At 40.4% G+C, this 12,118-nt stretch overlaps 1 protein-coding gene across 1 annotated transcript in view; it reads left to right on the forward strand.

Moving 5' to 3' along the window:
- Nucleotides 1-12,118, forward strand: part of COL5A1 (collagen type V alpha 1 chain) — a 385,801-nt gene that overhangs the window by 315,565 nt on the left and 58,118 nt on the right. Inside the window, 4 exon segments of the mRNA XM_029613239.1 lie at nucleotides 5,841-5,894; nucleotides 9,601-9,708; nucleotides 10,412-10,465; nucleotides 10,773-10,826. Coding sequence (XP_029469099.1) covers nucleotides 5,841-5,894; nucleotides 9,601-9,708; nucleotides 10,412-10,465; nucleotides 10,773-10,826 — 270 coding nt within the window.

The raw sequence follows: 12,118 nt of genomic DNA on the forward strand, positions 1-12,118 counted from the left end.
CAAGAACTTTTTGTTTGGGCAGAGAAACATCTGGCAAGTGTAGCAGCTTCCCTTGTGGATGGATTGGACAACGTGCCAACAGACTTCCTCAGCAGGCAGCATCTGGATCTGGGGGAGTGGGAGTTGTCGGCAGAGGCTTTCTCCTTGATTCAGGCCAGGCTGGGCAGACCAGCGGTGAGCATCATGGCAACTTCAGGAAATGCGAAGATGGGTCAGTTTTTCGGTTGCAGAAAGGAGGTTGGATCGGAGGGCATCGACACTCTCATTCTCCCGTGGTTGACACACCTGTTGCTGTATGTGTTTCCACTGCAACCTCTCATAGGCTGAGTGTGGTGGCTCATTGAGCTTCATTCGGGCAGGGTGATTCTGGTGACTCCCGAGTGGCCGCGCCAACCATGGTTTGCGGACCTTCTTCTTCTGGCGGTGGACGGTCCCATTCTCTTGGCCCATTTGTCAGGGCTGTTGCGGCAGGATCCTGTATTTTCAGACTGGGAGGATCAATTCTGTCTAGCGGCTTGGCCTTTGAAAGGCGATGGCTCCACTTGAAAGGTTATCTGGAGCCTTAGATTGTGACTGGCTTCAGGCAAGGCGGCCTTCCACGTCTTTGACTTATGTCCAAGTATGGAGAGTCTTTGAATCTTGGTGTTTGCAGAACAAGGTGAAGCCTTTGAAGGTGGACGTTCTGCACCTTCTAGCCTGTTTCTAGCCTGTTTACAAAGCAGTTTGACTAATAGTTTGGCCTATAATTGCATTCGCGTTCAGGGCTTCTCTAAAGGACTTAACCCTGAAGGCTGTTCTCCTGGTGCCTATCTGTTCAGCTAGATGGATTTTCGAACTGCAAGCTTTGTCGTAAAGAGACCTTTTCCTGCATTTTTTGGAGAAAGGGGTTTCTTTACGTATGGTTCCTTCTTTTTTTGCCTAAGGTGGCTTCCCCCTTTCACCTTAACCAGGTGATCGAGTTACTGGCCTTGCCATATTTGTCTGCAGATGCTTTTGTGGTGAGGGAGCTTCACTTGCTGGATGGGCACAGAATTCTTTTGTGATATCTTAAGGCGACAAATGCCTTTCTGAGATCTGATCATCTTTTTGTCCTGTGCAGTGGCAATAATAATGGAAATAGTGCCATCCAAGGGCACTATTGCATGATGGCTGAAAGAGACAATAGCTTCAGCTTACATCTGTAAGGGCCGGTCGGTGCCAGAGGGGTTGAAAGAGCATTCTACTAGGGCGCAAGCAACCTCGTGGGTGGAGTGTCAACTGTTTTCTACACAGGAGATTTGTCGTGCAGCGACGTGGTCTTCACTTCACACTTTTACCAAACATTACCGCTTGGATGCATGGGCGCCGGAGGAGGCGGCTTTTGGGGGAAGTGTATTGTGCGTAGGTCTTTCGAGTTCCCTCCCAGAATAAAGGGCTTGGGTTCATCCCACTTGTCTGGACTGATCCGGGATACAAACAAGAAAGGAAAATTGGTTTTTACCTGCTAATTTTCGTTCCTGAAGTACCACGGATCAGTCTAGAGACATATCCCCATCTTTCGAAAGACTTCCTCGCTTCTGGTTGTTGCTGAGCTGATATGTGATATATTCAAAGTAGTGAGAAGTGTACATAGTTTCAGATGTGCGTTCTGTCAGGTTAAGAAAACCTAGTTTTTTCAGGGAGCTCCAACTTTTAAGTATCTGTTCGCCCCAGGTTTATTGGGGTTTGTTAAGGTAAGACATCTTGGCTTGGATACAGGTCAATACTGAGGGACTGCAGGTGGCACTCTTGGTTATGTAGCAGTGCCTCAAAGCTTTTATTCTCTGCCTCGATCTGCTGGTAGGGATGCCTAAACCACTTGCCTGGACTGATCCGTGGTACTTCAGGAATGAAAATTAGCAAGTAAGAACCAGTTTTCCTTTATAAAGTAAATACCTTTTTAATAGAGCTTTTTTTTTTTATCTCCAGTACTCTTCAGGCATCAGCAACAGCAGCATTAGTAGTGGAAGTCAGCTCTCATCCTATGAGCTAGAATGCACTCACAGGCCCCATGGTAACAGGAAGCCCTGCACAAGAAGGGATTAAGGCCACTGCAGGGCCTGAGAGCTTGCATTAACCCACAGGCCCTGTGCAGACTTTTATTAGTAATGGTGCTGCCACTTGCAGATCATCATCAGGCTTGGGACCAGCCATGAGGGGAGAGGAGGGCTAAGTGTGTATGAGTCCATGGAGATTGCCATTATTCTTTTCTTCTCACCCACCACTGAACCTACCCAAGAGAAAAATGTTGCCCCTGTCATCAACCTGCCTGCTTTTCCCACCAGTTGTCAACCATCTTTGGCCCGGGCTCAAAGAAAAATGTTGCTGCTGATCCTGGCCAGGGGAAGATTTGGAGGAGAGCCTATTAGAAGGGAGAGATGAGATGCAGGAAGGGTTTGAGGGTTTGATAAGATGAGAGGTATTGGTAATGGAGAGTGAGAATGAGGAATGACAGAAGATCGGAGATGTAAGAGGAGTTGGGGAGAGTGAAAGGGGATCAGCTGAGGGATGGAGGGGATGGAATAAGTCCTCTGTGAGGAAAGGCTAAAGAGGTTAGGTCTCTTCAGCTTGGAGAAGAGACGGCTGAGGGGAGATGTGATAGAGGTCTATAAAATAATGAGTGGAGTGGAAAGTGAGAAACAGGATGTGGGATAAATAATGAGGAAATAGGAGATAGAGGGGATAACAGAGGATTAGTTGAGGATTATGAAAAGGACTGGGAAGATGAAATGAGTGGAGGTTGAGAGATGGGGTCTGCTGGAAGAGAGGAGGTTAAAAGAGGAGTTCCTCTGGAGAGGGTGAAAATTGAGAGAGATCAGCTGGAGTGCAAGAAGGGTGAGAAGGAATGATTGTTGGAAGGGGACTGTATCACTGGAAATTTGTTTTTGTTGTCCTTTAGGGTAATGTGAATTTTCAAGTGCTAAAATTAGGGTCACATTGGCTAAAAGTTTGGGAAGCCCTGGTATAGGGCATGTTTCTAAGATTCCCTCACATGTGCTTGGCAAAGTGAATGTTTAAATCAATGTGGATGTGTATGCAATTACAAAGTCTCATATCTCCTACCCCGATAGCTTTCTCTCACCTCTCCTTCTTTTCATAGTATCAGAATGCTATCTGTTATACTCTTCTCTCAAATCTTCAGCAGATGTACACAAGCCCTTATGGGGTCCATCCCATATCCTTTCTGCCCTCTCTCCTTCTTCACCTCTGGATGGCTGTAACTCATCCTTCTGTGGATACTGATGATCCTCAAGTTCCTTCACAGTGAAGGTACCTCCCCCCTTTTATATTAGAGTAGCACAGAAAATAACTTAACTGAGTCCCTGATTAATAGGTACTCGGAACTTAAATAAATCAGCATCAAAATACAAAAGAGATAAGGAGGAAGGGAAGAAGCTCCCATTTCCAGAATAAAAGTCTCCATGGAGATATTAAGACTTAAACATCAGAAAAAATCAGGGGTCAGCTATGACATGCTGTCTTTGCAAAAAAAAAAAAAAAACAAACAGAAAAGCCACAGCCTAAAATGGTGGGCTGGCTTTATATAGCAGAGGAACATACAAAATACTCTCTTCCACATGGGGGAGCAATACAGCCACACTATTGCTCTGTTTCCTCCCACCAAAAGACTTAGTTTAACTCTGAACTGGTAGAGAACCAAAGGGGTCTCTAAATGAATTTCTAGTTGAGGCTGAATCATATATACTGGCAGACTGACTCTCATTTAGGTCTCCGGTGATGTTTTATAAGTGAAGTGGTGCCATCTCTTCCCTATCCCCAATGAACTGCCTGATACAAATAAATGTAAAAATTTAATACTTTCATACTTTGATTCACCCCTTAGAAATATTTTCACATTGAAACTATATGCTATTTTGTTTAGTTAGTAGTGCAAAATGCATGTACCAGTAGTATCTTAACAGATGCGTATAGGTATTTCTTATAATTTTTACCTTATCTCATCAGTAATAGAATCTCACCAATAAGGGCCCATGATATGAAGTTGGAAGGAAGGAGATTCAGAGTAAGCAGGAGGAAGTTTGTCTTCACTGAGGGACAGTGGATACCTGGAATTTCCTACAAGGGGAGTTCCATATCAGTGATAGAAGCATGTATTGGTCAGATGAAGAGGGAATTATAAGGGCAAGGGAGGGACAAAAGCAATGCTCAATTAATAGTCCAGGCAGACTTGGTGGAAAGTAGGTCCCAATCTGCTGGTAACAATTCTGGGGTTAATATTTAGCGCTACATAGCTGGATAAATAGGGACTTATCTGGCTAAGTGACAGTTGCTGAATATCTGGCTATGTTCAGCAGCCACCACTTAGCAGGATAAGTATTTATCTGGCTAAGTAGATAGCCGGATATCTTGGGGACGGGCAATAGGTGGATCGAGGCAGGGCAACTTATCTGGTTATCTTAACTGGATAAGTACCTATATTTATCTTTATCTGGTTAAGTTAACCAAATAAGTTAGACAGGTCTAAAGTTATCTGGATATAACTTATCCAGCTAATTATAACTTATCTGGTTATATTCAGCAGCATAGCTATGCTACAGAATAACACTTCTAAGTTATCTGGATAAGTTATATCCAGATAACTTAGATAACCAGATATCTTTGAATATTGGGTTCTATATTTCTAGACTACTATGTTAATGTCATAAATATCTAAATTCAGAGTAGTGCTACTTATTTTTTATTGCAGTTAAGGGACCACAAAGAATTACGAATGTGGATAACTTGGCATAACATCGTGAAATTTCCCATTAGTGAAAGCTCAGAATTTGGATCATACTCAATGATCATCATTTATCATGATTTTTTTTTTTGGAGGGGGCAGAGGCATTATTATTTATTCATTTCTGTGCCATGTTAATCAATGAAGATTGATTAATTAGTAGAGATACATGAACAGTTGGCTTTGAACCAAATTACATGCATTTTGACAATTTAATTCTGCAAAACCACCCAAAAAGCATGTGATATTATATTCAAATCCAAAAAGTTATTTTTTCATCTCCCATGGATTTTGGACCTGTTCAGTCAAATATTTCTTAGACGTTCATTTCAGATTTATTTTCCTGTGTCTCCCACCAGGAGACACAGGAAATACCAGACTTTTTTAGTTAGTACACACCTATATATTTTGCCTGTCTACAAAATACAAAATTGCTCAAGACTGGAATTCAAGATCACAAACTCAGTGTGAAGATTTTCCTATATAAATTAGACAGGGCATTTTTTTTTAACTTACTGGGTGTTCTATACATGGAAGATTTATAATACTGATTCTATTTATATATTTATTTGTATAGTGATTATATGGCTAGGGAGGCTTTTAATAATTTCTCCCTTAGTAGCATGAGATATCTGCTTTCAATTTGTCCCTCATTAAGATCCTGCCTTTTGGTTTCTTGATAGCCAATGCTACAAAAAAAGTGGTCAGTACAATTCCATTGCAAACTGCCCAGTTTTCCAGCTTCTCCACAACTTTTAGATGCCTTTATTTTTTTTTTCTGGTTTGTTTGCAAATCCTTCTTCTTACTATGTGCAATGGAATAGGCTACAAGCTATACCTGTCTTCCCAGGGGCAGAACTGGGGAGTGTAACAACAAGGTGTGAATAGATTGCTGGAGAAGTCCCAGGAAAGTTTGCAAGAAAATGGACCAGAATAGTCTTTATGCTAATTTTATGCAGCTGTTGAGTAACTTTGCTCACAACCCAATATATCATGCCTTGACATATTGCACCATAATTTTAGTATGATAGGAAGTATATAAATGGTTTGCATGAATTCATATATGCATTTTGATCTGTAGGGTGAACCTGGAGAATCTGGTGAGCCTGGACTCCCTGGAGAAGGTGGCCCTCATGTAAGTAAGAGAGGACAAAAACATTGCAGGGTTTTATCACTTGGACTAAAAATGTTGTGAGAGAAGAATGGCTCTAAATTGTACTTAGGAGAGATATTGCTGCTCCACAGATCAAGTCCCATCCAGTAGTACATGAAATTGTAACTCCCAAGTGTCCGTTAAAACACCAGCACCGTCATTAACAGCAAATGAGAGCTGTGTAGCAAAAGTGGACATCCCTCCAAAGATTTAAATCGTCTCATTGAAGAATGATTTTTCCCCAGGCAGCCCTTAGTGAGTATGATCCTAAATGATCAAGAAGCACATTACCAGACACTTCAATGTAACAGAGCTTTATTACAATGAATCCCCGGACAGAAAAATTATTCCAGAAATTCTGATTCCTTGTAGACTCTTTCAGCACAGCAAAATCTTTTATCTTGGTGGATGAATAGAACAGAAATATAATTGTAAGCTAAACGTTCACATCTGTTCCAAAGCCTAATTACACATGCAAATAGCGCACAATTCACAATTACATCGTGAGGGGGAAAGAGATGGATAATTGAAATGCCTTTCTATGTTCTTCAGTATAGCTTGCATCTGCTTTGGCTTTCTAACCTATCAGATGCCAGCCTCCTAGCGACGGCACCTTCCTGATACAGTGTGATGATGAATTCTGTGATGCAGCTACTTTTATATGCCATATTAGAAAGCACTAAAATATCTACAAACTTTAGATTTAATATACCAGGAATATAAGAGTTCCACCCTTGATGCCATCAAGTAGAGCACCCCAATAATACAGTATTGCAGGGTCCACAGGCACTGTCATCAAACTGGGTGCATCTCTTTGCTGGAGTTTCATGGGTTTAACATGCACCAATTTCATGGGCTTCACACTCACTGCCACAAATCTGTATCACAGCCTCTTATTCCAACTGGCAATTTAAGCACTAGAATTTCTAGTCATCGGGGCAGTAGATGGAGGACTCTACAAGTGAGCAAAAGGATTGACTTCTCTAGCTGAGCTACTAGAGATACCCTATAGGATCCACTTTATAAAATTAATGAATTTACCTTATTGAATTTCCAATCGTGCAGTGTCCCGTTGCTAGCACCTTAGTAGGGCCTAAAGGGTTTTTCCCATGCTGTGCATATGGGTTAAATGCTGAGTACTTGGAGCCCTTAAGAGAGGACTTCATACATATCACTGAACTCTCAAAGGTTAATTTTAAAAGACTTGTGCTCATGCGTGTACAAATTGCACATATTTGCACAAGTGCTATTTTATAAATCTCAAACGTACATGCACAAGTAATGCTGCGTGAATAAATTTGCTTTTGTAAAAAAGGGGCAGGCTAGGGGAAGGCCTGGGGCATTCCAGTTTCTGCGTATAAGGTGCTATTTTATAACCTGGGAACACAACGCACGTATGTATGGCTGTTGCCTACACATATTTACACCTGCTAATTATCTGGTGTAAGTCAGAATAGAATTCTTTATAGCCAATTACTGATGGGGTGAGAGTCTGGGAAAACTGGGGGGAGTGCAGGCTGAAGAACTGGGGGGTGGGGGGGGGTCTTGATGACCTAGAGAGCAAACTGGTGGCCTAATTGGTAAAACTGGTAATTTCCTTCATGTGCACATGAATTAAAATATGAGAATTTACTCACATAAAAGCTGACAAGTACTTATAAAAGCACACATGTTACATTTCCTCATGTAAATGATTAAAATTAGGAGCACAAATGCCATGCATCGCAGTTGTCTGCCACTTATCTGGACAAATTTTGACTTATCCAGCTAAATCTTAAAAATTGCTACTTAGCCAGATAAGTAAGATAGCCAGATAAGTCTTCAAATGCTTGTTCTCTATCTTACTTATCCGGCAAAGTAGTGCTTTTTTTTAAAATTTATCTGGCTATGTTACTTAGCCAGATAATTCTTAAAAAGTGCTAATTACCTGTATAAGTCCCCATAGTGCTACTTAGCTGGGTTTATGTTGCCACTTAGCTGGATATGTTGAAACTTATCTATGTTAAAAATATATGCCGTATATTTTTTTTGAAACGCAAACATGCTCTTGGGTAGATTTATGCATGTTTTATATTGTGTGCTTGCATTTGCATGCATGATATAAAATATGTGTGCATGTGCACGCCTGTCCATATTGCTGCGAGCTCACGCATGTTTTAAAGTTATCCTTCCTACTTCCACATTACAATTACATAAGAAATGCCATACTGAGTCAGACCAAGGGTCCATCAAGCCCAGTATCCTGTTTCCAACAGTGGCCAATCCAAGTCACAAATACCTGGCAAGTACCCAAATATTAGATAGATCACAAGCTACTATTGCTTATTAATTCCTGTAATAGCAGTTTATGGATTTAACCTCTAGGAACTTATCCAAACCTTTTTTTTAAACCCAGTAACACTAACTGCAGAAACCACATCCCCTAACAGTGAATTCCAGAGCTTAACTATGCGCTGAGTGAAAAACAATTTTCTTCAATTTGTTTTAAATGAGCTACTTGCTAACTTCATGGAGTGCCCCCTGGCCCTTCTATTATCTGAGAGAGTAAATAACCAATTCACCTTAACTTGTTCAAGTCCTTTCATGATTTTATAGACTTCTATCATATCCCCCCCTCATTTGTCTCTTCTCCAACTGAAGAGCCCTAACTTCTTTAGTCTTTCTTCATAGGGTAGCCATTCCATGCCCTTTATCATTTTGGTCACCCTTCTCTGCATTTTCTCCAATTCCAAATTAAGGCTGCTATCCCTGTGTTACAGAGGAAGCTCCCTTGCAAAATTTGTTTTCCTTAACTTGACTGCTCATCCTTCACATCCTTTAATATTCTGCACCATCAGAATGAGTTTCTGTTCAGATAAAGATGGTTGGAACAATAACAATAAGTTAATCCAGGAGAGCCTGGAATAAGCACTGAAGATCCTTAGTTGTGACGATGTAAGGATGAAGCCTGAGATAGGTTGGGTCTATGGGATTGCATCAGGCATAGATAGGTAACTGAGATGGGTCTTGTAGTTCTTGTCTGAAGGTCACATTGTACATTTTTGTGTTCAACATAGTACAGTGTGAGCACAAGCGATTTGCTGTTGAATAACAAGAGAATCATCCACCAATGTGTTGATACTAGGATGCAACCACTCATTTTAGCACATTCTCATTCTAAAAAGGGTTGATATTGAAAAGATTTACTTGATAAAACTGGTTTTAACTGGGCAAATCTTACCTGTTCAAAGTGTCTTCCCCTCGCCATACAGCTAAGTTTATGAAGATAAGATTGCATTTGGCTCAGATTTAGCCTGGTAAGAAAGGGGGCAGGGCATTCCTGAGTGAGCTTTTTAAATGTAACTGGATAGCACGTTATTCAGTGCTACTCAACTAAATTTAGCCAGGTAAGTGTTGTAACCTAAAAGGATATTCAGCCGTACCTTTAGCCAGTTAAATACGTCTAAAGAAAATCCAACTAAAGATAACCAAGTAAACTTACTCAGCTGAAAATCAACCCCTGCATGCATAAGTAGACTTTAATGTTCAGTAAATAATGTATTTTTCCTGTAAAAGGGAAGCAGATTTTCAATTCTTTATTAGTATGTACATAAATGCAATAACAATTTAGAGCAGCAGGAATTTATTGTATTCATAATACACACAGAGGCTACCATTTCTTAAAGGAACATGTCACCTTTTCCTCCAGGGTCCTAAAGGTGAAAGAGGTGAAAAAGGAGAAGCAGGTCCATCTGGTGCTGCTGGCCCACCTGGCCCAAAGGGTCCTCCAGGAGATGACGGTCCCAAAGGTAGTCCTGTAAGTAGCCTGATTTCAACATGTTCTCTCAATTAATTAAAACTGGTTGTGTTTGCAGGCTGAGGGCCTTATTCATAGGAATGGGGAAAATTCCTTTTTGAATAAGATTACATAAAGCAAGCAAAAAGTACAGGAAAAGAAGATATAGCAGGAAATGTAATCTTACTTTGAGAAACCTAGGAATTTAAGCCTGTGTCTCCAAAGTCTTAAATTTACCCATTTAATTTTTAATTATTTCATCTAATCTGAGGAACTAGTTTGGCTTTGTATAACACTTAGTAATGCATTTTTAGATGCTCATGGTTTTGCATTCTGTTATCAGAAATACAAAATAAATCTTTTTTTTTTAACTAGCCATATGAAAAATCATCTTCCTTATAGTTCAGTCCTTATTTAACTTTCCAATCATGGGTGAAAACAATTCCTTTTATAGTGTAAAACCTGTTTGAAAGCAGTTTCCATACTCATTGAGTACAGAAGTTAAATGATGACTGTGCTGTATAACACTATGCTGTTTGTAACACTTACATTATTTTACTAGGTTTTGTGAAGACTGAATGTAGAGCTTTATCTTGTGTTATAGTACATGGCCTTTCAGCAAAGCTAAAGCATGATAACAGAGGAATAGAATGAGAGATTTGTGTGATCTGACTGGGTCTGTACAGTTCTAATGGCATAGGTGTCTTCGTTTCTCTTTGTGTAGGGTCCCGTTGGGTTTCCTGGTGATCCTGGTCCCCCTGGAGAGACTGGCCCTGCGGTATGTATTCACATTCTTGATCAATCTCTTTTGCTACACATGGCTTTATCTGCCAAAAATGATAATAATCATTAATTTCGTAAAACAAAATGCCCATTAAAATTTCATTAATGTTTCATTCATGGTCATGAAGATATTTCCAAATGTCTTATGCTGGTCTACAGTGAATTTTGGTTGAGCTCAATCAAACTTTACAAGGCTCAATGGAAAGCAATACAGCATGACTATGTGAATGTAATCATAAATTGTGTAAAGGGGATAGATCTAATGTGCTGTAAACTGAAACTGGAATTGCTTCCACTTGTAGGGTCAAGATGGTCCACCTGGTGATAAGGGAGATGATGGTGAAGCTGGTCAGCCCGTGAGTAGCTTTTGTGAAAATATGTTAAGAATTGCTTTCATCTAACTATATTGTAGACTTAAAGATGAAACATAGAAACATGACAACAGAAAAAGATAGTTTGGCCTATCTAATTTGCCCATCTGTCCAACTAATTTAGCTTTACAATTCTCATCACTCTCTCAGAGATGCCCTGTGTTTATCCCATGCTTTCTTGAATTTAGATACTATGTTTGTCTCCACCATCTCTTCTGAGAGGCTGTTCCATGCATCCATTACCCTTTCTGTAAAGAAATATTCCTAAGATTGTTTCTGATGATCTTAAGGTAGCTAAACAGGTGGATAAAGCAACAGCAAAAGCCAGAAAGATGCTTGGCTGCATAGGGAGAGAATGGTCTGCAGAAAAGGGGAGGTGATATTGCCTCTATATAGGTCCCTGGTGAAACCTCATTTGGAATACTGTGTATAATTCTGGAGACCGCACCTTCTAAAGGATATAAACAGGATGGAGTCAATAAGGGGTGACTATTAAAATGGTCAGTGGTCTTTGTTCATATCGGGATAGACTTAAAGATCTACACATGTATACCTTAGAGGAAAGGCAAGATAGGGACGATATCATGGAGACATTTAAATATGTCAAAGCTTTCCATGCACAGAAAGTGAGCTTCTTTCAATGGAAAGGAGACTCTAGAATAAAGGGGCATAGGATAAGGGTGAAAAGGGTAGACTCAGGAGTAATCAGCCCCAAATCCCACTCTTCTTTCATGCTTAGAAGAATTTCACCCTGCAATGCTGTATCTCTCTCTTTGTTTTTTTGCATCCTAAATGCACTACTTTGCATTTTTTAGCATTAAATCTTAGCTGTAGATCCTAGACTATTCCTCAAGCTTCGCTAGATCCCTCCTCATGTTTTCCATACTGTCCTGGCTGTCTTCCCTGTTGCACATTTTGTTATCATTGACAAAAAGACCAAATTTTCCTGACAATCCTTCTGCTATGTTGCAAAGAACCAGTCCCTGACGTATACTGCTAATAACACTCCCCTCCACAGAGTGACTCCATTTACTTCTACCCTAAGTTTGTACCTGAGGTAATTAATGGAGGGTGACGTGCCTTAGCCCTAGGTTACACTGAACATCAGTGGGATTTAAACCTTGGCTTGCCAGTTTTTAACTGACTGCTCTAACTGCTAGGCTGCTACTCCACTAAGATGAAGTGACAGCAATGCTGAATTTGTTACCAGTAATGGAACAGATATGGTCATGCTCCCAGAAAACGATCACTTCCTGTATTAAATGCAGATATGCTCT

The sequence above is a fragment of the Rhinatrema bivittatum genome, chromosome 8, assembly GCF_901001135.1.
Source record: "Rhinatrema bivittatum chromosome 8, aRhiBiv1.1, whole genome shotgun sequence".
NCBI classification, from domain to species: domain Eukaryota; kingdom Metazoa; phylum Chordata; class Amphibia; order Gymnophiona; family Rhinatrematidae; genus Rhinatrema; species Rhinatrema bivittatum.